Consider the following 27,584-nt stretch of genomic DNA (forward strand, 5'->3'; position numbering starts at 1 on the left):
ATCCGAGGCGTGACAACGGAGGCGCGTTCACGTAGTCGCCACCGGCTCCTGCGCTGAAAGAGAGGCAGAAAGCATCATCAAAACACTGGCGAGCTGCTTCCTCTGCCCAGATATCAAACACACAGCTGGGAATTTAGAGGTTAAATTACAAAAAAAAAAAAAAAAAAAGTCGGCGGCGAGAGAGAACATTGGAGGTTGTGCGCCAAGGAGCCTGTGAGGGACGCGCATCCATCCGTGCAGAAGCAGCCGTAGTAGTGGCAGGAGCAGATTCGACTGTTTTCCCCGGTGCTCCACACACCCTGTGCCTTTGAAAACAGCAGCGGGGAGGAGAGAGGGACCAGAGAGGAGGCTGTTCAGAGAGGAGGAGGACCATGGACGGGATGCAGGCATACGGAGCCGGGAAAGCCGGAGGAGCCTTCGACCCCGTCACCTTCCTCCAGCAGCCTCAGACCGTTCTCCGCATAGTGTCTTGGGTAAGCGACCGATTTGTAGCAGAAATAAGTTTGTTTTTAGCTGCAGAGTGGCTACACAGGTCTCTGCTAATTAAAATTATACAGAGCACAGTCTGCATGTCAAATGTGTTTGGCCTGTCTTGTTATTTGTTTATTTAAGGGCCCATGAAGGCTTCATGTCAGTGAAAATGAAGATTTATGCAGAAATTGCAATAAGACACCACAACATGGAATTTTATTCTATTAGAAATATATTTTATTGTCAGTATTCCTGTCATTTGTTTATAGACTAGTCAATAGGCGGACAGAATGAGTCACTGTGCATGACATTTACTATCCACAGATAATACATTAGTGACCAAATAATGTTTTCTAATGGGCATAGTGAGGACACACAGGCACACTCAAAGGATTTCACAACGAATAATTTCCTAATAACAGCCCACTCTCCGTCCCCCAAGGAGGAGAGGCACTAATGAAAAGGAATAGCAACAGTAGGGGAACACTTTTAAGGTGCATTGTAAACAGATGACAACAAAAGTACTCAAAGTCTCTAAAAGTCAGAGTGGGCACTAGACTTCCAAGTGACATTTTGGTGGATTTTGGTCACAGTCAGCTCTAAGGGAATATCTTGAATTAGTTGCATTTTTGCATCTAACGTCACAGTTAGAAGAAGAGATGGATACACTGTAAGGTTTTTTCTGTTTTCTTGTTAAATAATTGACAGCGATTTTCAGTTACAATGCTGAAACATAAATATAGCTTATCTATAAGAGCGTCTGGATGTCCCATATCAATATTGTACTTATTTGTGTACAAGTACTCCATGATAGCATTCACTTTGGAAATAATTTTCTAATTTTGTTCAGAAATAAATGCACAATTTCAGCATTGTCAAGTGATGAATGGTAAATATTGTGAGCAAAAATAATGATAGTAGTCATCAACAGTCATTACAATCACTCTTTAAGTCAGCTGTATTTCATTAAATGTTTGCAAAAACAAATGATTTTTTTTCAATGTATCTTTTGTATTCAGCAGCCCTGCTAACACGTTTGATAGTTAAGGTAAAGATTATTATTTATGGTCTCTCCATTTTACCGCAGCAACTCTCAAAGGTAGGATTATTTCTTATTTATAGAACTGTGTCTGCGTGTCCTTAAATAACAGCAAAAACCTTTTTCAAGATGACGTAAAGGATGAAGAGGCAGGTAGATTCAAGCACAAACCCTGCTTTTGCTTCACACTTATAGTGTAGCTCATGTTGTTGAAAACAGGGCTGACATACTTGATAATTGCTTCTGTGTAACAAAAATAGACCAAACTTCCTGATGTGTTTATGTAACCTCAGATTAAAAACAAGAAAAAAGTTTATGGGTTGTAGTTGAACTTTTTGTGCTAAGTGAAAGGAATTTGTTGTCCCTTGTGACTGAATCTACAGGTGTGACTGATAGCAGACAGAATGGTCACATGGAGCATGAAATGTGTCTTTTAAATTTAAATCACATGAAAAAACTAGACTGAGTGTGTTAACCCCTGAACTCTGAATAACATGTGAAGGCAAGTCATGTGGTTATTCATCCATCCATTCTCTATACACCGCTTTATCCTCACGAGGGTCGCGGGGGGTGCTGGAGTCTATCCCAGCTGACTCGGGTGAAGGCAGGGGACACCCTGGACAGGTCACCAGTCTGTCACTGGGCTACATATACAGACAATCACACTCACATTCACACCTACAGGCAATTTAGAGTAATCAATTAACCTCAGCATGTTTTTGGACTGTGTGAGGAAGCCGGAGTACCCGGAGAAAACCCACGCATGCACAGGGGGAACATGCAAACTCCATGCAGAAAGATCCCAGGCCCACCTGTGGTTATTCAGCGAGCCATAAAATTATCTGGTATAATCGATTCAGCTATGAGGGCAGATTTTTGAAAGTAGATAACCATACGGACATACAGTACACCTGTCAAACTAATGTAAACGCTTTGTGTATCACTTGACTTTATTTTTATACAGTGTAATGTATAAGAGATAGAAATTGTTTCAGTATTATGAAAAACATTAATTTAGACATATTGATCCTGTTTATAGAAACACTGGTTTGTCAGTCTTCCAAACAAATCTTTTGTCCTGCATTTTCAAAATAACTCAAATAACTCAGTAGATGTCTTTATCCAAAAGTGGACCAAACATATTTTCACTGTGACTTGCAGCTCATGATTCTGTAAGTATTTTTAGTTAACTAAATTAGCTCTAACTTGATTCCTTGCGCTTTGTAATATCACATAATAATGAACACGTCCTTCATAATTTCTCTGTTTTCCAGAGTCCATGTTTAAAATTCTTTTTCGTTCTGTTCAACCAACAGTAAAAATAGGAAAAATATCCACTAAGCAATAGTCATAAACTGAGATTAACGGAGAATATGTTGATTACCAGACTAAATGTCGACGTGTACAGGTATGGCGTTTCCCTTCATCGAATGCCCCGCCCTTAGTGTCACCAGAGCAACAGCATGTCTCCATAGTAACAACCGAAGTCTGAGGTTGTGATGTTTTGTGTGATGGTGTTAATACTCAGCCTGCTGCAGTGTGTGTGGGAGGAAACCATCAGCACTTTAAACATTCGTTGATGGGGGACGTCAAATGCGTTTTCGTTTGGAGAGGGGGACACCAGCAGCAGGAAAGACAGAAACCAGTTTATGAATGGTGGCAGAGGGATCTCTCTGCTGTCTTTTTTCTCTCTATCTCCCTCTTCTTCTGACTTAAGAGGGCTGAATGTGGAGGTGATAATGAGTGTGTGTATGATTCAGCCTCGGAGAGTCAGTCCTACGTGTTTGTGATGATGCATGATGGATGGAGAAGAGAAGAACAGTGAACACAGTGACAGATGGAGGGAGAGACCCTTGTGTGTGATCATTTTCTAAGTGAAAAAAATTAATAATTGAATCTGTTTATTGAGTAAACAAGGTCAGACTCACTCGCAAAGTACAGATGACATCTTTTGCCTATGGTTCTACTTTGATCCGTGTTTAAACAGCATTACTTCTGACTTCTTTGATCATTGCTTTTTTTGCTTTGAGGGGAGTTCCTTAAATTCTGCCGCTGTTCAAGGATTTGGTTTATCACCAGAGCAACTTAAAACATCCATCAAATCCTTATGCACCTAAATGTGCTGTTTAGTTGTGCCTTGTGCTTGACTCTGCTAAAGCAGAAGCATTACTATTTTCTGACGCCGACATGCCCAAAGCAGCGTTTCTGTCTGCCTGCGGGGGGAAAATGCAGATCAAAGTTCACCACCTAAATCTGCAGTGACACTAAAGAGAACCTGGTATTTGTGTGTATTCTGTGTGTCGTTTTCCTTGAAAGAGCAAAAGGGTTAAAGCAAATACTCGCTAGCTGTTCGTATTGTTTATGCAGCATCTACCTGTGTCATAGATAGTGGTAATAGGATTCCCTCAGAGTTCATCAAACACTTCATTCATTTCCATGAAAATGTGGAATTTTCAGCATTATATGAAATACAAGTGACATTTTTCAGAGAACTATAACAACTATGAACTGCCAAAGAAAGCTCAAATGCTCTGTTATCTCTTTTTTTAAATTAAATTGCTCTTTCGTTTGAAACATGGGTAAACATTTTGACTTTGGCTGTGGTGGTGATTAGCAGGTTGAGATACTTTGTAATCGGTGAGTAACTTTGTGATATTAGTAGCACAAACACACACACTGTAGCACATTCTGTCAGCTCCATGTTAAACAGGAACACTCACACACAAACACCCACTGTTTGTTAGCACCTACATGTCACAATTCAGACACAGTTTGAAAGCTATTTTAAGATCTAAGTTGCATATTTGCATTTTGTAAATCTGTTTTCTGTGTACAGTAGTTATCTGTGAACATAATGTGTGCAGATTTTTGCATTAAATATTCAAAAATGAGCCAAGAGCAACACTCTTTCAGATAGGGTAGTTTAAACATTTTGGAATTGGGCCTGTCAGCGTCAGTAACACCCTAAACTCCCTACTGATTAGTCTACGTTCTGCAGAAGGATAGATTTTATTGCGTTTTGTGGTAAACCTCACCTAGTTTGCTCTCTTAAGTATGCATATAAAAACAAAAGCTGTTTTCTGGCTTTGCTAGAAATCTATCCTGATTCTAATCAGAATCTGAATGGCCTTCCTTGCTTCTGTCTGATGTGCATGTACAAAACGGAAACTCTAGTGTCAGTGGGTCACTGAAGGAGCAGTAACTAGCAGAGGAAAATCCTCAGTATATATGCAACGCTTTGGAAAGGGGTACATTACGTCATCATCAAAACATCACCTAAATCTAAAGAAGACTTTGCTCTTTAATGCTGTCACTTCTGTAACTGAAAAGCAGTTCAGTTTTTGAATTTTCTACCAATCAAAATAGCCGCTGGTTCAAGTTCCGTACGACATAAATAATCTATAAGTGGCCTTTCTTGCTTTGGTTGTATGTAAAATTTCAGTGCACCCCAAGGCTGCATTTCTTTTGCTCAGTGTCACATTATTGCTCGTGGTAATGCAGATGGTTTTGAAAAGTATATTGTGCATTACTTTATAATCAGATTGCAATTTGGACCAATAACAACATACACTCGATGATATTAAAGAAATAATTTGCATTTCTTTGCTGGAGAGGTTCTGGTCTGAAGTTTTAAACGACACCTAAAACACAAGCAAGACGTTCACAAAACAGTTGTAATCAATGGATGAGTCAGTTTTGCAGTCAGAGGTAGAACAGCAGATAGTTCAGATGATGAAGGAGTGATGAAATGAAATCACAGAGTTAAAAGAGGAAAAGGTGCAATGCTGTTCACATATATTATTTCATTATCACTATGTGAAGACTTGCTACTGTGTGGTCAAAGCTTTTGCGCAACAACAGGATACAACAAAGAATAGTGTTCTCAAGATTAAGTTTAGTCAGAATTTAATGTTAAGTTTCTATCGGTGATCACTGTGTGGCAATACTGAAGCAAGGTGGAAGAGTCTGTTAAGAACTTTATGCATGAAGGCTTCATTGTTTGCAGTTGTGATTAATATTGCAGCTTTCTCAATATCACTGATTAGAATATAAGTATCAAAAGGTATAAGTGGCACTGTGAAGGAAAGATTTTTAACCCCAGTGTATGTCTAAAATACTCCAAGTCTTTAGATCAGGGGTTACCAACTATATTTGCCAGAGGGCCAGAATTTTACCGGACAGTCACTTTGGGGGCCGGACCCTCAAACAAAAATTAAATAAAAATCGAATTTTGGCATAACATTATTATTTGATGTTTATTTTTTATATTTTTTCCATTTCATTACAAAACTGGAGGCATTTTTAGCCTTTATGAGTCAGTGCTCCTATCACCTGTACCACAGTCAACCACTAGGAGTGATAGAGATATTTTGCCTCATCTCAAGTCAACTTTATTCACAGAGCACTTGAAAAAGAAACACCGCAGAAGTGACAGGAAAAGGCCTCTTAACACGGGTAAAATGGCACTCTCTAAGGCCACGAAACGAAAAGTTGATGTGGAAAACAGATCCTTTAATAATGACTGGACTGACTGATTTAATAGTGTGGACCACATGATATTTTCTCTTTGATCCTCACAATTTTGGAATCCAGTCGCGGGCCGGATTGGACGGTTCGGCGGGCCGGATTCGGCCCGCGGGCCGCCAGTTGATGATCGCTGCTTTAGATGATTGTAGATCAGGTTTTTAGCTGCACCTTGTTGTCTGAGAGGATCCATGATTTGACAGCTGTCTTACGCATTGTTGTAATCAATGACGTTTTGATGAGGTCAGTAAGGCTCCTCATCCCTATCCCAGTCACCAACAGTTGCTTAATGTTTGCCTTTTTATGTTCCTCAATAACCACTTGCTTAAATGGCTTCACCCTTGATACTGTACTTCCTTGGATACTGAGCAATACACCTGCCAAGTGTGGAGTAAATGGATGAACAGTTGCCAAGAAAAGTGAAGAGCAGATGCACACATACAGGGACTCCTTTATTTATTAGTGAGATAGGCTAAAGCACAGAGAGCTGATATGATCCTTTTATGTGCATTTACAAATCGCAGTTGATTTATTCTGGTGGAAAAAAGTAGGTGAGCAATCATCCTCATTCCAGATTTTAGTTGTGACTGGATCATGAGCACTTCTGTAAAATGGTTGCTACAGTTGTTTTCATCTGCATAAAATTATTTTTTTTTTGTCTGGTTCAGATGGCTTTGATTTGAAAATGCATACACAAAAAATGACCCTTTCAGTTTCACTTGCTCTTGCCATTCAAAGACCATGCCTGTAACTGAATGAACACCAGTCCAGATTGCAGTTTGAGTCTTCCTTGATTCAGTTATGCTCAGCTTTACAAGATTGAGGAACCGTCTGTTTCTTTGCACAGATACAGCTTTGTGTTTTGGCCTCATCTGGTCATGTTCTCACTAACTGCCACCCAATTCAAATGGAAAGATAATAAAGCAAAAAATAGGCATATTGCAAAGAGGACAGTGTGTATGAATGACTGACGAGAGAATAGATAGTAGCTGTTTTTATATGGGTGCTGCTGTGCCCTAGACTTGTGATTATGTCTTGTCTGTCTCATTGTGTACCCTTGGTACTGCAGTGGCTCTCCTTGAATTGTACTTTGACAAGGTCTCCTGTCTCACTCTCTCTCTCTCTCTCTCTCTCATTACATGAGCAGCTGCTGCCATGGTGACAGCAGCAATCAGGTATCCCTAGTCCAGGCCAGCGCTCTGCAGCAAACAATAAGCCCACATACAGCCTCACACACGTACACAGTATATTATATCCACAAGGAGTATTATGCATCAGCTAACTCACTTCTGACTTCTGGTGAATTTCACTCCTCACTGTCAGCTTCTTTCATAAGGTAGTTTTCCTGATCATTGGTTTTTGTTTACTTCTGAGAACAGACCAAAAACTAACAGAAAATCACAGATTTTTCAGAGGGTGGTCTGATTCCAACTCGTCTGTCAGCTGTGTTTTTTTCATCTGCATCTGTATGAATGTATCGTACTGCTGAAACCTTTTTCGTCACTGCCATTTAGAAATTTCTGAACATATTTTTTTAATTTGGCTAACATTAATCTAAAACTTTCAAAATATTTATTTTAAGGTCAGGGATCAAAGTGGAACACAGCCACAAGTGAAAAAAGAATTCTGAGAATTCTCGTTATATTTCTCAGGAGACCCTGTTCTTACGTGGCTCTAATCCTTTTATTTTTCATTAAACTGTGCTGTTTCATTTGTTGAAATCACAAATGAACAAGGTAAAGAAAAGATGTGTAGGCTGGAAGGCTCAGTGGCACATACTTAATGTGTCAGAATGCATCTCGAACCCTTGTCCCTCCACCTTTCAAACCTTGGAATCCCTCGCAGGTCAGCCAATAATTTCTTTAACTTCACAAAACCAGCAGTCCATCGTAGATTAAACAGTGCTTGACCTGGTGCACTGGAGTGCTGAAAGAGACAATGTCTGAAATTTGGTTTGAAGGTGTCTTCATTTTTTTTTTTAGATCTACCGCTCCTACTTTTAATGAGCACAGATGCAATGATGGCAACAACATACAGTAAATGCCTTCTCTGAAAACGTTTGCTGACCTATTTAAATCATTATCGTGTCTTGCATCTTTCTGTTACAGCAGGTTTTCGAGCAAGCTTTTTAGTTTGCCAGACCACCAACTTCCATTTAGGAATTACATTTCAAAAGTAATTGAACAGCTGACTGGTAAGCAGTTTCATGACCAGATTTGGCTATCACTATCCCATTACAAATAAGTTTTGAGTTGAGTTTAAATGTTTTTTGCATTTTGCTCATCGGACATTTAAATATGCGGCTCAAACAGGTGTTGATGTAAGCAAAGGAGGTCAACTTTAGGTTGAAAGAAGAAAACAAACCTATCAGAGAGAGAAGAGATACCTGAGAGGCAGCCAAGTTAACAATTTCATACATTCTGATATAGGAAGGAAAGCACTGATGAACTCAACAACATCAAAAGACCTGGAAGAACACAGAAGACAGAAGTCTTTCCTTGGTGAATAAAAAATAAAAATAAAAATCCCTTCATAGCATCTATCCACACTAGAGTCCAATAGTAAATATTCTGCAATCAAGAGATGTGTCAAGATGGAAACTACTGGTGACACACAAAAACCAAGCTTTAATAGAATATATGTGAAAAACTTGCCCAGTTCTAGTACAAGATTTGTTGGACAGATTAAACCAAGATTAAATCTACCAGCATACTGGGAGCAGAAGAGTCTGGAGAAGGAGAGGAAGGTCATGGAGAAGTCAGTCACCTGACATTAACTAGCATCTTGAGGGAGTAAACTCAACATTACCAAAACAGACATCACAGTTTGCAAAGTGATAGCAGCTGTTTATTTGACAAGTTGTCTCTATGGAGTGTATGTCCCGTCTCCTAGGTCTGAACTACTTCTTCTGTCTGTGTGATGACGTGTGTGATGGTTGTGCCAGGATGTCAGTAGTCCATGACGTAGTTGCAGCACAGTTTTGATTGTACAGCTGTTACTGTAAAACTCACTTACCAAATACATTTTTTACATTACGTGAAACTAAATTCCCCCCAAAAAAGGCAGGTTCATAAAAAATGAATTAAATGATCTAATTTCTCAATCTTAAAGGCTGAATTTTGTGCAAAGACAGAACTTTTTGAAGTATAGCCATACTTTGGACTCATTAAGTCTTGAAAAATGTGTCAGTTTCATAAATTTGAAGGTGAAATTTGCTTTTCCCAATAGAGGAGTGGGTTAGTCGATAAAGACGATCACTGACTGACTTTTTCAGTATTTCATAGTATTTAATTGTTATTTTTTTAATATGAGCACACTATGAAAACGTGCCACAAAGAGTAGGACTGCGCTACACCAGGTCATCTGTATGTGTGTGTGTGTGTGTGTGTGTGTGGCTAGTGCTAATACAGGATTTTGTGTGAGGTACAGTGTGTGAATAGCAGGGTGACATGAGGCCCGGCTCAATTGTCTGGTTGTTACAATGAACCCAAAAGGCCTTTCAGCCAGCACAACAGCAGCTTTAAATCATTCACAAACAGCCAGACTGAACCGATATGATTTAAACATGGATAGCGGCTGAGCTGGATGTTAGTGTGTCTGTGCGTGTTGTGTGTAAATGTAGCAATCACTTACATGAAAGAATTTCTGATTTAGATTTAGAGAAAGGAAGAAAAGAAAGACATATAGGCGAAGGGAGCAAAAGGGCAGCAAGCTGAGTTATAAAAGGGAGATTCTGGAGGAAACACATACATTCACGCATGCATGCACACAGTTTCACAAGCATGTGCACACATACATATACACACACTTCTGGCAATCAGCATCCTTAATGTGTAATTTGTGAGTGACCCTCATATGGTCACAAGATCAGAGACCCATGTGATGTTCTTCACAGTGCCTGCTTTCATCACCTCCAGAAGCCTTGTGATCTGTCTTCAGATCAGTGGGGCGGGGGAACCTCTTGCTACATGCACACACCTAAAGAAGTCATATACCAATGAAAAAAAACAAGAAAAAGGAGTGGAGGAGGGTTTGCGATAGAGTCACATCTGAAACCATATCACATGCTCCACCTTCCATGGTTTCTAAGTAAGTAAGGAATGCTGAGGTGCAGTGAGTTCACCGCATTTCATTAGCTGTGCATGTTTGTATGCATTCTGTATGTGTGATTCAGTCTTTGTTCATAACATATGTTTAAAGGGGAACTTCGTTTTTTTTCAACCTGGGGTCTGTTTTCATGTCATTTCATACATGTGAGTGATGGAGAAATGAATTTTCAACATAGCTCCAGTATTTAGCCTGGCAGGAAGCTCAGCTAGCAGCTCAGCTAGCAGCTCAGCTAACAGCTCAGCTAGCGAAAAGTATGGGGCAAGAGGCCCCCCCGCGTCAAAGTCCGCCCTAACGTGCTTTTTTCCCCCCACTGACCGGCTCGGATAGTCTCAACGAGTGTCCCAAAACCGGTGTTTTGGTGTGAGCTCCCACGCAATTTCGGAACGAGATTTGCTTTCTAGCGTCCTGAGCTTTGTGCGTCAGTGTGGGGATAAAAGCACGTTAGGGCGGACTTTGACGCGGGGGGGCCAGCTGCCCCATACTTTTCGCTAGCTGAGCTGCTAGCTGAGCTGCTAAGCTGACTGCCTGGCTAAATACTGGAGCTATGTCGAAAATTCATTTCTCCATCACTCACATGTATGAAATGGCATATGAAAACAGACCCCAGGTTGAAAAAAAACGAAGTTCCCCTTTAAGAGCATATATCTAATATGGTAGGGCACACAAAGCAGAAAACTGACACATCCTGCAACAAACGTTTTCAGTGCATATGAAGGACAAGTTGCTCCAGACTCAACTGGATTTCTACTGGCAGCTGGAGAAAAAGCTCAGTAATTCAATCTGCCCCCCGCCATGTGACAGCAAATATAATTGTGATCCTGAAGACGAAGTGTGTTTTCAGTTGCAGTGAAGTAGGTCATGTCAAAACCAATCTGTGTTTCAATAAGAGTATATGGTGTTTGTGTCACTGGAGCAGGCAGAGAAAACGACAGTTTGGAAAATAGAGGCACATCGAGATAGGGAGTCCCTGGTGTGGAGTTCATTTCCCTGTGGAGTTTCTCAGGGGAGCATCAGAAAACCAAAATGTGTCACACCACTAAAAACTAAAGGCCCTGCAGGTCCTACTGTCCTTGTTATAGACACTGTCAAACTCCATGTTGCATCAAAATCAGAAACAGTGCGTGTCACAGATGTACATGCCTCATAGTCACTGTAGAGGTTCATAGCATAAAGCAAACCGCCATCATAATTCATTAAATATTTTGGAGCACTTAGGTCATTAAGAAAGTCACCAGCATTTTAGCCAGCATGATGTTATAATACACAGCAAGGGTTTCATTTCCACCGTCCGTAAGACTTAAAAGCAGTGCCGAGGCGTTTCATTTTTCACTGTGCCTAAGCTGAATGAACAGGTACAAGTATCCTGAGGCATGTTTTGCTGTCATTCCTATCTGTGCCGCTTCTGCTCTCTAATGTGCTCACTGTCTGAGTTTCAGGCAGCTCATCAACACACACACACACACACACACACACACACACACACACACACACACACACACACACACACACACACACACACACACACACACACACACACACACATGTTTGTACTTCTATCTTAGTGAGGACATCCATAGGCGTAATGCATTTCCTAGAGCCTTACCCTAACTTTAACTATCACAACTGATGGCCTAAACTTAATCCTTACCCTAACCCTAACCAAACCTCAATTCATACCTGTTCTCTAAAAACAAGTCTTCACCCTCAAACATGGCTGTTTCAAAGTGAGGACCAGCCAAAATGTCCTCACTTTGTAAAAATGTCCTCACTTTGATAGTTAAATGCAGAAAATGATCTTCACAATGTAGCAAGTACAAGAACACACACACACACACACACACACACACACACACACACACACACACACACACACACACACACACACACACACACACGTGCGTGCGCGCGCGCACACACACACAATGACAGTAAACCAGGTGAAGTGAGGATAGCGTGTTTCTCTATCTTGTACTTTTGTTGTTGGTTGACAAAAGTCCCAACCATTAAGACACTGGATTGGCAAAGTTCTATTTTTATGAAGCAGTTTTTTGTTTGTTTGTTTTTTGCTGTCATATTAATCAATTCAGTGAAGTTAGTGAGAAGAGCTCTTATTTATGCAGTGTGAGAAAGGTCAGACAGGGGCAGAGTATCCTTGTACATGACAGACGCACTTTGCATCCAAATTTACATCCCTTCTTCTCAGCTGCTCTTGAAGTATTCTTTTGCTGTGAGGTGCAGCGCAGCGTTGGTGAGAAAGAGAAAGATAATTTAGAATTTCTTTTTGGAATTTCTCATAAATGTGCCAATGGATAGATTCAGAACCCATATCGTAAGAAACTGTAGAACAAAGAACCACAGTTTTGTAGTGTCACATGTTTGTACATTGCAAAGTAATCACATTATGAAGACAAATCAGATTTCTGTAAAGTAATTTTTTCACTCATTTTCAGATTCCTGCTTCTTGGCTGACTTAGTAATGAAGTTCCGATCATTTTACAGTGTACTACATATCAAAACAAACAGCAGAACTTGTCCTGTGTGATTATACTGCATGTTGCTCTTTGTGTCAATTGTAAAGTAATTGGCTCTGAAATCAGAAAATTGACAAAAATATGTGCATACTTCAGTAATTAAAACATTGCCACCATTGCCTGTCAGACACTGAGCAAATGTTGTTGTTTTTTTGGTTTGTTTTTTTCTAAATTTTAAAGTCATACAGTGCCCCACCACCATGGTTCTGATATTCTGATTCCAGGCAGTCTCTCCTTCACAATTATGAAAAGACATTTATACAGCCAGCATTTTATGGTGAGATGTGTGTACAAACAGCAATTTAATAGATTTCAAATCCTCTGGACAGCTTGTTCTGAAAACAAGAAACAAAAGAAAAAGTTTGTGGAATTTCTTTGAAAATAGACCAGGACTCATTGGGTTTCATTCGGTTCATACACCATGTGTTTTGTAAACCTGTACTAAAATGTGCCTTTCTGTTTTTAACCATCATAACAATCAATAATATACGCATGGTAAGATACCATACATGTCTATGATTATAGTAGATGAGGAAAATATGTGATATTATGTAAATATATGTATTTTTGTGAATAAAATATACACACAGACCACTTTTCTTCTCGATATCTTGCATGGATCTTTAGTATTAGTTTATTTCGTGACCGTTCTGTGCAGACAGCGTTCCGACATTCTTCCGACATCATGTGACTGACTTTTGTGCGTCCGGGTTTGAGCATGCGCGCGTGACTTTGTATTTTCTGACCTGAATCGTGAAGTAAGCCAGCCATGTAAAGCAGTGGACAAACTGTGCGTGCGTTTGAGCTGTTCAAGGCTGACTGTGTGTGTCGGGGCGCGCTCATTTTTCTCAAGAATGCTTGTGGGCAGAGCAGGGCCAGTAACGAGGGGAGATGGGAGAGGATGAAGGGGGAGGGAGTGAGCAATGATGCAGCCGCTCTAAAAATAGCACCGCCTCCATACCCTTTCTGCCCCCAACACTTTCCTTCGTTCATCCCCTCCGCAATCCCTCCATCTCTTCCGCCATCTCGTCATCGTCTCCCTCCTTAATGAAAAACACTGCAGGTGGATGAAGGAGGGGATTGTGGTGTTACTATCCTCCTCTGTACTTCCCTCATTTGGAGTGCATGAGATGGGCCAGAGTGCAGAGCAGCAGAGAGTGGATGGAGTGAGGGAAAGGTTGCGCATGATTGCCAACTAACTGTTGGAGTTTGCCATCAAGACGCTGACTCCAAATGTCAGCTTGTGTTTCCTCTCTGCACGCCGAGAAATCTAAAGATATCCACTCAGATTATCTATAAAGTGGGCATAAATGATGGGCTATTACAGCTCAATAGGATAAAATGGTCGAGTATTAACATCTATACCATAATACACTGAGTCACTTTTGTTATTGCTCATTTAAACAACTGGCTCAACGATCACTTCACCAGGCAGTACATTTTACAGCTTTCTAAATTCACTTGACTGTGCATACTCTCTCTGTTTATGCACACAGAAACCCACATTTGAATGCAGTCAGCAGAGCTACATGCACACAGTTCACAGAGGCTAATGGTACTTTGCTTCAGCTAATGTAGCAATTGCTCATAATGTGAGCTGGGTGCCGTCATCATGCTGTACATGTGTGTCTTAGAACACTGTGCAGCACTTTTATTTTTCAGTAGAAGGGAGGGGAATATCTTGAAAGGTACTGATTTACTTTTCGGGGATTGTGACAACTCGATTTTGCACTGTTGCTTAAACAGCTAAGATGGGAAGTCACTTATTTACCCTAAATACAATACAGTTACAGGGAAAGATTACATTGAGATCTATGACTTGAACTATCTGTATTAATGGTAGTATCAGTTGATTATTTTCAAACTATAATAAGGTCCTACACTCCAGAAAGTAAGATTTCAGTATGTTTTTTTATTGCAAAGCATGTGTTACGATGTTTTCATGTTTCATTTGTGCTCCTCCCACAGTCCAGTAACATGCTGAGGTTCATTGATGATTCTAAATTTTTTGTAGGTGTGAATACGAGCATGATTGTTTGTCTCTGTATGTAGCCCTGTGATGGACTGGTGATCTGTCCAGGTGTCCCCTGCCTTTGCCTTAAGTCAGCTGGGATAGACTCCAGCCCCTACGCGACCGTAATGAGGATTAAGCGGTGTATAAATAATGGATGGATGAAGTCATTGTGAGATATGTAATGTAGGCGGCTCCCCTTGTTCTGGGGACAAATCTGGTTTAAACATGTAAAGTTGAACTCTAGGGTTTTGTTAACAGCTGACAGCTATTAGAGCAGAGCTACAGTATGCAACCAGTGATTCTTTCCCTCAGTTTTGCTTGGGTAGCTTTTGACAGCAGCAGAAAAGGTACAGCACTTTTCCACTGCTAAAACTATTAACTGCAAAAATTTTGTGGCTCAGTGTGGTGGCTCTAGCCTTGAATCGAGGCAGTGCCTGATTCGTCCAAAGTAGCAGCTACTCAAAAAACTGGCAAAGAGGTGGAGCGTGAGCCACAAACTGCCCATTATGAGTATCGGCACCAAATTTCATGTCAATCCATTCCTATCCCACTTTCAGCTTTGTTTTCAGCTGCATGTTACTGTCATCAAACACACTAAACAGCTGGCATTGTATAACCTACAATAAGTGTGAAACTTTGATCAGCATTTTACTTCATCCACTAAGGAAAATCGTTAAATGTGCTTTTTTTTTTAAAGTTAGTGGACATCGAGTTGAGTTAATTTTCTCAAAATATGTTATTCATGTTTTCATCACATGGCTTCTGTGCAGTTTTTAGCTAAAGGTGCTGAAATTTTATTCCTAAAACTATGCTAAATACATGTCACCAACACAGAATCAGTGCAACGTGACTTGATTTCAAATTTTTTTCACTCCACAGAATGAAATGTATTTTATCTCGAAAAAATTCAGTCTTGAAATAATGAAATCTGTGTCTAGTAGACTGAATGGACTTATATTCTGCTTCAGCTGGCACTTTAGATGTTGAGTACTCAATGTCAGTGATGAAATCGTGGTTTCCCAAGCGTGGACCAGACAGTAGAGAGAAAGTGAATGATTTGAAAGCAGATAAAGAAAGAAGGAGTTGACGAGAAAAACTGTGCTGTAATCCCCATCGTGACTGACATCCCTGTCTCCTCCAGGCCTGGTTGCTGGCCTTCATGATCGGGGCTGTCAGTGGAAGTACAGTCTATTGTGTATTCTCTCTTTGCAGCGCTGTCTTTTACTGCGCAAACACAGACACAACAGCTGGGTAAACTATCCACCAACCCTAGGTTCACTCCAAGCTTCCTGGCTTTCTTTTACTCTTTCAATCACATGCACAGACCTACTCTGAATCCATCACTCACCTCAGCAAAGTATATACACAGACTGCCAACAAACATAAACACGCTCAGCCTCGATCTGATCCAGACAGGAATGGCTCCCTGGAGGTTTGGTCTGGGGGTTTGTCAACTGGATAGAGTTGTCTGATCTGCTGTTATCAACTGAAGTACAAGTAGACTGGTATGCAGCACTGCAGGGTGGAATCCTAACACTGTGGGTGTTTGTGTGTGTGGTCTAATATTTATGATATTTATGGCCTGGAGAAGGGTGTAGCTGTGATGCTGCACTGTAGAGAGGAGAGGAGAGGAGAGGAGAGGAGAGGAGAGGAGAGGAGAGGAGAGGAGAGGAGAGGAGAGGAGAGGAGAGGAGAGGAGAGGAGAGGAGGGTTCGATGGTATCTTAGTAACCTGCTCCTGTCATTGACTCCATTTTGTAGCCTTTTGTCTCCACTCCTTAAGGCAGACAGAACTGGAGAAGAATATAAAAGACAGGACAGAGGAGAGAATGGTAGGAGAGAAATGCAGACAGGAGATGGATCTGATGCTATCATGGTAACCTTGTCCTTTTATTGGCTTCATTTTGCCACTGTCACCATTCCTCCATCCACCTTAGACCACCACATAAAGGATTAAACCTCTCCAGCACATTCAGCATTACAGCAACTCAACACAACATTAATTTGACGTCATTGTCAGAAACCATGAACAATACTCTTTGTGCCTTTGAAATAATAGGTTGTTGTGACAGGGACAGTGTAAGACAGAATGTCAATGTCAATACTAGAACCTGCTGATGTGTTAATGTCACATATATTTACTATACAGTATATGTGATGTGTCACGGACGAGGTGGAGAACCCAAGCAGACACGACCACGGCAGGAGCAGGCTGAACGAAGGTTTATTTAGGACAGGTGGGGGGTTAGTGGGGGAATTGTGAGCCAGGCACAGGTGGTCCGAGGGCGAGGAGACAGAGGATGCAGGAGGGGAGCCAAGGAGAAAGTCCGGCGTGAGGCACGATGCAGAGCGGGAGCCGTGGAGGGGAACCAAGGAGGGACGTGGTGCAGGAAGGGAGCCGAAGAGGGAATCCAAGGAGGGACACAATGCTGGAAGGGAGCCGAGGAGGGGAACCAAGGAGGGACGTGGTGCAGGAAGGGAGCCGAAGAGGGCATCCGAGGAGGGACACAATGCAGGAAGGGAGCCAAGGAGGGAATCCAAGGAGGGACACGATGCAGGAAGGGATCCGAGGAGAGGATCCAAGGAGGGAGACGATGCAGGAAGGGAGCCGAAGAGGGAATCCGAGGAGGGACATGATGTAGGAAGGGAGCGGAGGAGGGAATCCGGGAAGGGCTCGAGGTAGGCAGGCGGGTCGGGAGATGATCCAGGCATCAGAGTCACTCGACAAAGAAGAGGACAACGGTCGTTAGAAATCGACACTTAACAGCGAACTATGAAGCGCGAGAGGAAAACTAACTGCGTCGCAGAGTCACTTGCATAGCAGAGTCAACGATCTCGCAAAGTGTGGGTGCAGGAACCAGTCTTTTATGGCATGAGGAGTAATCAGAAGATGAGCCCCAGCTGCCCGGATCCTGGGGAGAGACGCTAATCACCAAGTGGAGGCAGCCGTGAGGCCGCTGTGATGTTCGTTTTTATGATGTCCTTAAATATTATAGTCAGGACAGTTCCGATAAATTGAAACATATTATTGTCTCACATATTGCCCTTCTTGTATCGCATTTAAACCGTGTGTTCTCTTGTATTCTTCTCTCCAGCTCTTCTCCATCGTGATCTTCGGTTGTATTGCTAACGAGGGCTACATCAACAGCCCCAAAGAGGTGGAGGAGCACTGCATCTTCAACCGCAACCAAAACGCCTGCAATTATGGCGTCTTCATGGGCTCCATGGCCTTTCTCTGCTGCGTGGCCTTCCTGGCTCTGGACGTCTACTTCCCCCAGATCAGCAGCGTCAAAGACCGCAAAAAGGCTGTGCTGGCTGATATTGGGGTGTCAGGTAAACCCATTTTCTATGCATATCTCATATCTTTCAATAAATAAACAGAGTTAATAGCTTTTCACCCGTAGGTATCCTCACAGTGGTTTTGACCTCAGTGTGGTGACTCTAGCCTTCACTATCATGGTAGTATCTAACTCCTCTATTAACTATTTGTTAATCCAAAAATGAGCAAAGAGGTAGAGTGTGGATTGAGGCAGACCATGCAAATATCTATAATTATCCATCCATAATTATACATAACTCTGGGTAAGTTAAACAAGCAAGTTGCATAAAAATTCACCCTGGGTAAAGTTATCAAAAACAGGGAAATAAGCCATTGAGACCAAAGCCGTTTTTCCTACCAGGTTGTTTACATGTTTATTGTGCTGTAAATTTGGGCACGTTCACAATGGGGTTTACATGGAGTGCTTTGCTCATTCGAGGAATTACAGTTTGATTCATTTCTCATCCCCAAGGTTGCTGCTTGATTGTATTTGTTTTCCTTCATGAATTTACTTCCCACATACACTCAGCAGAGCAGAAGAGTACAAATAGTTTTAATGCAGCTGGAACACATTCACAAAATGCCAAACCCCTTTTGATGAGTCAAACATACCCCCAAATACAAGCAAACTCAAACCAATTTTTACATTTTATAATTTATCTCTGCGTTTATATTTCTATGAGATATTAGTTGTTGTACAACTTCTTTACTCGAACTGCAGGACTCGTTGTAATCCTGCAATTTAGTCACCAAAAACGTCAAGATAACTTCCACTTGAATGAAGTTGACACAACATTGATTCACTGTATGCTTATCCAAAATTAGTTATCAGTGTATTATAAACAGGAACATGCCACCCGTTTGGAGAAGCAGGCAGGAAGACCAGCACAGAAACTAAGCAATAAACTGGTGTGGGCAGAGTTTACAGAAAAGCACATTTCAGCCTCCTAAAACCTTCAAAACTGCTCTTTTAAAGAGAGATAGGTCATGTTTGGTCTCGGCCTGAGACTAATTGCAGGCATTAAAGATAAAAGGAGGAGATAATAATATAATTAAACACATTTTTTAATAATAAAATGGCATCAAAAGCTCATATCTAAGAAAATGCAGGTACAAAGATTTTCTGTAGTAACGTGAGCTGATCAAAAATTGGCAGCTATCAGTTCCTCCTGTGTTAATCAGGATAATGGTAAGGTGAATATGAGATGCCAAACCCATGTTAAAACATTCTCTTTAAAGACATTATTGGTGTCCCACTATGCACATTAAAAAAAAATGGTTTAACACAAATTAGTGGATATTTCAAGATATTTGTGTTTTGATTTTTAAAACTTTTAATGTCCAACCACCTAGTTGATAGATATTGCATCCATTTTCACATTAGCCTCTTAATCATCGTGTACATCAGAGGAGTTGACTCGTGTCCCTCTTCCATTTGCAATCCTACTTATTCACACCAGTTTGTGTAATGGGATGGAAACCAACAGTCCTTCAGTTTTGACGTCATGGTTCGGAATGTTTTTGGTACAGTTAAGCATTAAGTTGCTTTTTTTCTTTGATTCGAATGGTGCCACTAGGAGGTGGGTTTGTACTGTTTTGCTTTTTTTTCTTGCACCACTAATACGGTCTCAAATGAGTAAGCTCAACATAAAAAGCGCCACATACCCAGCTACATATAGCTTTCATCTAATTCCACTTTGCCCATTTTCCTTGTAGTTAACTGAGGAACTGTAGTGTTTGCAAAGAGCAGGCTTTGATGATAGTGAAGGGTCTTCAAGTCCTCATTGGTAGGCTCTCAACATAACCTTGACAGTGAAACACAAAGTTTCAAGTTAAGTTTCACACACACTAAACAGTTGTGTGCACAAAAAACAAATCTGAAACAAGTTTTATATAATTTCTGTAATATCTTATGTTCTAGATTTTAGTGGAAAAGTATTCTAACCCACAACCCAAATATATCGTTACAGTGGCACGTCCAATGTTAGACCATTCATGAAAATGCAAAACTTTGAACCCATTTTCTCAAAAACTACAGAAAGTGGGTTAGACCACTCCTCTTCCAAACCCTTCATATATTCAACACTGCATGTTTTGTGGTGGATGAGCATTGTCAAGATGCTCTTCTTTTTTGGTGTTTGAGTTTAGGTGAAGGACAAATGCATTATTATTCCCTTTCTTCAGTGCAGATCTCAACAGCTGATCAATATTCCCGACCATCTGAAAAAATGTGAGCACCAATATATGAAAATAAACTTGACAGACATTTGTGGTGAGGTTTTCGTCATAACAAAAGGAGAGGAGGTGTGTGAGGGATAATAAGGAGACAGGTACTCCTCTGGCACTAACAAGCCTGTGAGGCATTGTGCTTTGGTGTCTCTGACAGTGGCTTCCTCTGCTTCTCTGCTGCACAGCTACTGCAGCGGACTCAGACATAATGACAAGATAGTCAAGCGTTGAGTCAGTTAATGAGGTAGTTTCTGTCACAGACAAGATTCTCCTTCCATGTTTTCATCGCTCACACACTTTTTGTCTCTCTCTCTTTCTCTCGTTCTCTACCCATATCCATGTTGTAATACAAGGTGGTTTGTACATTAGTGAAACAAGGGAGCAGCTGGTACCCTGATCGTGCCTGGCTGTTTCTGATTAAGCTTTATATATCCCCTCCTCACCACACTTCCTGCTCTCCTAACATCGTTCTCCGCTTATGACCAACCAGCATAAAAAGAATCATAATATGATGTTGTAGATAATACCTGCTGTTAGACGCAGGCGCTCCACAGGGTTCAATAGTGGGTCCTTTGTTGTTCTTAGTTGATTTTCTCTGTTTTTTCAATGCTGTGCTGATGATATACAATTTACTTCTCACTCTCGCCCTCCAACTATAGAAGTGTAGCTTTTTTTTGAGTGACTTTCCTGCTGTCAAGTTAAGATCTTTAGTTATATAAGACAATAAGGATTAGATAATTTGCTTGAAATATAAGAATGTAATAAAATTATTAAAACAAAAGTTCCTAAAACTGATATTGTTATACTTTTCACAATAAAGTAATGCTATATTCATTTTCAGTCCTAAGTTTCACATTTTGTGGTTTAAGAATTAAGAATTGTATAGACTGAAAGAATGACTATTAGAATGAAGTTCAGACATTGAGCCCCATACAAACTTAATGATACATGACATCATGTCCTTACTGAGTGGCTGATGGGCTACTTGATTGAATTCTAGGTCAAATAAATTCTGCGCACCACTAAACCTTCCTCTTCACTCTCTATGTCATGGATTTCCAACTAAATCCTGGTTTTATTTTTTGGTTATTCTTGTAAATATGCATTTTACATTACGCTATTATTTAATTCTCAGTAAATACACTTTTTTTCAATGTTATCATGCTTAGTATTTAGTATTTTATTGTTTTAGATATGCTCTTTGCTCTGTTGAAGCGGCCAGCAGGAGATGGGTCATCGCTTACAAAAGAGTCGGGTTCTGCTCAAGGTTTCTTCCCATTATAAGGGAGTTTTTTCTTGCCACTGTCACCTTAGGGTTTGCTCTGGGGTTTCAGGCATATGGGTTCTTTAAAGGGTCTTGAGACAATTTGGACTGCAATTGGCACTATTTACATAAATTTGAAATGAAAGGATAGCCATTTAATTTTGTTGTACTTGTGCAATGATGATAAACGTATAAATTAATATTTTAGCACTGAGTCTCTTTTCTCTCTCTCACTCTCTCTCTCTCTCTCTCTCTCTCTCTTTCCAGCGTTTTGGTCCTTCATGTGGTTCGTGGGTTTCTGTTTCTTGGCCAACCAGTGGCAGATGGCCAAGCAGGAGGAGAACCCCCTGAGGGAGGGTGGAGACGCTGCCCGGGCTGCCATCACCTTCTCCTTCTTCTCCATCTTCACCTGGGTAAGTACCTCTGCAACAGCAACATTGGGTGGTAAAACTCATGTTTGTTACATTGCTTTGACCCATGTAGAGACTCACCACCTAAAATAGTGAATTTCCCTTCGTCTTCTGCTTGCCAATAGAGCCAGTGAGCTGCATTAATGCCTTGACTGCTGCTAGCGTATGGATCCATGTTAGTGTACATGTGAGCTCACAGATGTGTGGATGTTTTTCCAACAGGGCGCCCAGACGCTCTTCTCTATGGAGAAGTTAAAGAATGTGTCATTTGAAGAGGAATACACCAAGCTGTTCCCCCCTCAGCCTCATCAACCTTTTGTCTGACTCAGCTCTGTCTTTTGCTGTATTAACCCTCTGCAGCAGCTCCCACTTCACTCCTGTTACTTCACTGTACTTGTTCAAGGGCTCCCGCTAACATCAAATACTGCTGGAAGTGAGCACATTTGCCATCGGGCAATAAGAGCAGTTGTAGCATTGCTGTTGCCAGTCAGATGCTGTTTACTCTGCTTGCCTACCATAGTTTTCAAAAGTATTTTTTATTATGACCCAATGGCATTAGAATTACTATCATGTATGTGCAGGTGGGTTACCAGAATTGTTGATCTGTAGAAATTACTCCATTAAATTGCCAATTTGCAAATGTCTGACCGAGAAAATTGACTGTTTGCAATTAGGTTTCCTGCCTGCTTGGATTTTTAAATGTTCCTCTCAAATAGTAATTCATATAACTGCAGAGACCTTTTCATTCCTAATAGAAAAAAATGCAGTTAACAAGAGCATGCAAACTGAATATCAGAATATTGGGTTATAAAATGTTAAGTTATGTCCTCTCTCTCTTAAAATTAAATTGTCAAATATTTAATTTGGTTTTTTTAGCTTTTTGTACTTTGAAGCAGGCAGGCTAGTGTTTGTTACTGCATCACCAAACCCAGAGCCCTTAAACAAGTGCTGTCTCACTTAACATGGGGGCCTTCTTGTAAAGCGCTGTCTCACTTTACAGGAAGACAGCCATGTCTTCTTATCATTAACATAATAAGCCTTCATGTGCTTTGTCTTGTTTTCTGTAGGGGTCAAAATTGTTAAGGTGACAAATAAAAAAAAATACCGTAGGTCTGTGATGCATCACAATGCATTGCTCAGTGTTTGTTTTTGCAGAATCTACTTTTGAAATCCGTTTCTTCAGTCTCCTGGCTCCTGTTGTGCAGGATTATGTGTCCTCCAGTGGCAAACTTAGGGGTCAAACAAACAAAGGGGATCTAATAATCTGAATACAGCTTCATCTTTAAAATAGAACAGTAACAATATCTTATCTACCTTCTGACAAGAAAGTAAAGAAGTATATTTTTCAGCCAATTCCTCTCATGTCTACAGTTTTATAGACTAATTTTTTTATTTTTTTATTTTTTTCCATTCTTTGAATTTGTCATTAGGTAGATGTGTTAGTGTAAATTTTAAGGGGCAATTCTTAATGGTGTAGTTTTCCAACACTTTAATTGAAATATAAACAACCATATTATTGCATATTCATGAGGCTTTATCTTAAGCAGTTGCATGTTAATAAGTTGAAAATAAGTTGCTGAGTACTTTAAAGTAGGCATTCTTAATAACAAAAACTCAGAAAAATTCAGGATTCATCCAGTGCGATTAATCGAGTAGTTGTCAAGTAATAAATGGTCACCAACAATTTGAATAATCCAGTAATGACTTGGACTCATTTTTTAAGCAAATTTTTTTCTCTGATTCCAGTTGTTTAAATGTTAATATTTTCTGGTGTCTGTGTTCCTCTATGACAGTGAAGTGACAATCTTTGGTTGTGAACCAACCAAGACATTTGAGGTCATCTCTTTGAGCTTTGGGAAATGCTGACCAACATTTTTCACCATTTGCAGGCATTTTATAGGCCAAACAACTATTTGATTATTCAAGACACTCATCAATGGTGAAAATAATCCTTTATTATTTTGTCAAACTTAGACTACCATAACTCAACATTTTCTAAAAATGTGCTCATGAACTTATTTTCATTCTAGACAATCAACCAGCCTTTTTGAAAATTTAATGGGCCCGAGACATCGTGATGCATCATACTAAAAGAGTCAGAGCACTGTCTGTCTGCAACATCTGATCAGCCAAAAGTAAATACAACTAACTCATGTAACTTTCCAAAACTATGAACCAACTCTACTCTCTCTGTGGCTAGTTTTTTTTTTTTTTTTGAGTGTTGGTTGCTCTCACGGCATCTCTCACGCTTTTGAGCCGCTGTTGCCTCGAAACCTTTCTAAATTAATGAGAAAAGTGAGATTTGTGCCGTTTTCCACTGCCTGGCCTCAGTTGTTTAGTAGTGCACACAGACTTTCTTTAATTGCACTGTGACTATCCCACTGTAGAGCGGAATAACGCGGAGGTGGTGTTTCTCATTACGTATAAATAACCCTCTGACTTCTACCTAAATTATTCACTCAATCGATCTAATAAGCTGCACAAGCTTTCCAGCTAATTAATAAATGTTTCCTTCTCTTTCTTTGTTCTCTCCCTTCTCCCAACTCCTCTGCTCTAACACCGCTGCATCTCTGCTTTTGCCCCCTCGTCCCTCTTGCTCTCTGATCATTTGTCCCACACTCCTAAGGCGGGCCAGTCCTTCCTGGCCTTCCAGAGATACAAGCTGGGGGCCGACTCAGCCCTCTTCTCCCAGGACTACACGGACCCCAGCCAGGATGCAGCCGGAGCCCCCTACACCTCCTTGGGCGGGGACGACATGGAGAGCCCAGGGGGAGGAGGCGGTCAGGCCAACAGCGACGGGGCCTTTGACGGCACTTCAGGCTATCAGCGTCAAGACTACTGAGATGTTGGGAGCAGATAGATGTTGGATCTGGATGAAGTTGCCCAAAGTTTCTAATTTGAAGTCGTATCTGTATTGTTTCTGTCTCACTAACAATCAAACTGACCCAATCTGGGATCAGTAACTGGGTTAACTCACCAAATTGCTGTTTTGATGTAATGATGCAAATGTGGCCCTGAAACTGTTGTGTGTGCGAAACGGCGTCCATGTAACATTCAAAACTGCAAAGAATACTCTTATTAATAATGATCAGGATTGTATACAGTTGAAATGAGGGAGGCAGTTTGCAACCAGACAGTATTTAGTGTGGGTAAATAGCAAAAATTAAACCAAACAGTCCGTGAACATGAGATAAAGTTAACCCAGTGGTTTTTGCTACATGTTTTGTATGCAGCAATCACAGGGAAGACATTAGTATGAATTATTTGGCTGATTTCCATCTGTTCATGTAGGATGGATAACTGTTTGTCTCTTTGTCAGAAATCTTGGGCATCTTTTCAGATTTTGGAGGTGTGGGTAACGGCTTGGAACAGGACAAAATCTCACTTAGGTGTCTGCAGTAAAATAGCATCAGGAGGTTCAAGACATCCGTGGGAAGGGGTTGTGGGAGACAGAAAGATGCTGGGTTCGACTGCAGGTGTTGGGGAGGGTCGGGGTCTAAGAAACAATGGGTCGGGATTCAGGGGTTTGCAGAAGTGGTCACCCTGTAGCAGATCAATGCTTGTGACCACATTGCCTTCATGTTCTGAGATCTGCTGTCAGTCAGTGAAATGACTTTGCTCACCCTCAAACACACACGCACACACACACACACACACACACACACACACACACACACACACACACACACACACACACACGGAGAGCCATAGCACAGGTTCACAGCGTATCGATTTTGAACAGATCAAAGTTTCTGCTGAGAAAAACTCCTTAGTGGTGCATTACAGAATATCAGCATAGACAAACAAGCAACAGTGGCATATCTGGCAACTAATCCCCTCAGCTGTAAAAATGAGAGTGTGCTTGTGTGAAATCTCTGTTTTGTTTTGTTGTTTCCTTGATGTGTGGATGTGGGTGTGTTTTCTTGTTTCCCTGAAAAACTTTGTCTTTCCTCAATTGTTGCCTTAGTGCTGACTGCCAAGCAAAATCCTACAAATACAGGACAGCATATACCCAACATACACATTATCACAGTTCTCTTTCAGAATCTTTAATGAAGAATTATAGCTAATTGAATTTTTTCCTGTTTTAGTCCTTCAGCACGTAAAACCAACGAATTAAACATAGCATTCGTCATGATTTTAGATCATCCTAAATTACACATACGGTTTATAAGCAGGCCAGCAGGAAAGCTGTGACTCTGAAGTGTTTATTTATGGAGATATTCACTTTATTTCAGTAAATCTACAGATGCGACAACCATAAACATCCTCAGTATTTCTGAACATGCATTGCTCCATTTTCTTAAACAATAAAGTATAACTATCTCTCTATAAATATGTAAATCTATAATTCAATATATTATAGTGTTTGAGAAAAATATGCTTTATTTTAGGGCATTACGCTAGCTCTGTATAAGAAAGAAAAGACTAAAGAAAGAAGACCTATGATGTGTTGAGTGTCGTTGTGATAAGATATATGGTGAGGTTCTCCATACCTCATCCTTTATGTTGCTTCAAGGGTAAGGAGATGTTTTTATTTTGGGATAACAATACTAACTACAAAAAATACAGCAACAAAAAAAAAACATATTGTGACCAAATTATTAAAGTATATATACACATATATACTTTCAACTGTACATCCGTGTAGACGTAGAAATGTGTGTTCTCTGTGAAATCAGTTTAAAACAGCAAAGTAAGGTTCCAGAAAAAAGACTGTGTACAAATGTATGTTTTTGATGTGTTCAATTTTAACCAATAAAAATAAAGAAAAAATAAGATAACGATATGAATGATTTGTCTGGGGTTTATGAATGCCACAATTAAATTTTTATTACCTCCTTTTGTAATCTCTTTAACTGATGAAGTCAAAAGACATGAGCTTAGGTAAGTGAGTAATGGTTTAGTTTTCACCTAAAGAGGTGGACTGTGTTAGAGAGAAATGTTTACAGTTTTTGCTTGTTTTCCAAAATAGTGTAAGTTTTCAGTCCGAAAAAGATGTGCTCACAGTCCACTAATGATGACACCCTGAATTGAGACACATCTTCTTCCCCTGGCAAGACTTTAACCTGCAAATGCAGATTTCACAAATCTTTTGATTTCGTCAGATCACAAAAAGTTGTTCTTGATTATCTGTTACTCGTCCTGCTAATCTGCTTTTGAAATTGCTGACTCTAACTTAACCATAATGCAGATTTATTCCTAATTTCTAATCAAAATGTGCACTTTAAAAACCTCCAACATAAGATCTACTTGGTACATCACCCAAATGTACATTTATTACTATATGGTCACTAATTTATATGAGACAACCACATATATTCATTAATATTTGACAATCACATTTATTTTTATTTTATTTTCAGTTATCAACTGTTGGAGTTTGCTGTGAGTTGTAGTTCATATTAAGCCCATATGATGGCGGTATTATCAAAGAAATCCAGCTTAGCAACAAACTGAAAGTTGTTGTTTTATTTTCCTTTTTTGAAAATTGTATTTAAATCAACTGAATTGAGAATTGTACTGCACACACTTTAAAAATAGTAACGTTCTTTTTTTCATAAAAACTACAACAGTTCACGAGTTCAGTAAAGATACAAGGATGCTGCCTTCATAACTATCGGAAATTGAGAGATTAAATAGGATCTCATCGACAAGTTATGACGAGAAAAAA

General features: G+C 40.3%; 1 protein-coding gene across 2 annotated transcripts; it reads left to right on the forward strand.

The window, feature by feature from the left end:
* Positions 1-27: 27 nt before the first annotated feature.
* Positions 28-26,699, forward strand: LOC127530181 (synaptogyrin-1-like). 2 transcript variants are annotated; one of them, XM_022210005.2, is made up of 4 exons: positions 28-473; positions 17,784-18,021; positions 21,768-21,913; positions 22,133-22,992. In XM_022210005.2, the coding sequence occupies exons 1-4, from the start codon at positions 372-374 to the stop codon at positions 22,232-22,234; spliced, it is 588 nt and encodes a 195-aa protein (XP_022065697.1). In that variant the 5' UTR covers positions 28-371; the 3' UTR covers positions 22,235-22,992. The 2 variants fall into 2 exon arrangements, with proteins under 2 accessions (XP_022065697.1, XP_022065695.1); XM_022210003.2 differs by lacking the exon at positions 22,133-22,992 and adding an exon at positions 24,537-26,699 and having other exon boundaries at positions 35-473.
* Positions 26,700-27,584: the final 885 nt, after the last annotated feature.

The sequence above is a fragment of the Acanthochromis polyacanthus genome, chromosome 3, assembly GCF_021347895.1.
Source record: "Acanthochromis polyacanthus isolate Apoly-LR-REF ecotype Palm Island chromosome 3, KAUST_Apoly_ChrSc, whole genome shotgun sequence".
Classification (NCBI taxonomy): Eukaryota; Metazoa; Chordata; class Actinopteri; family Pomacentridae; genus Acanthochromis; species Acanthochromis polyacanthus.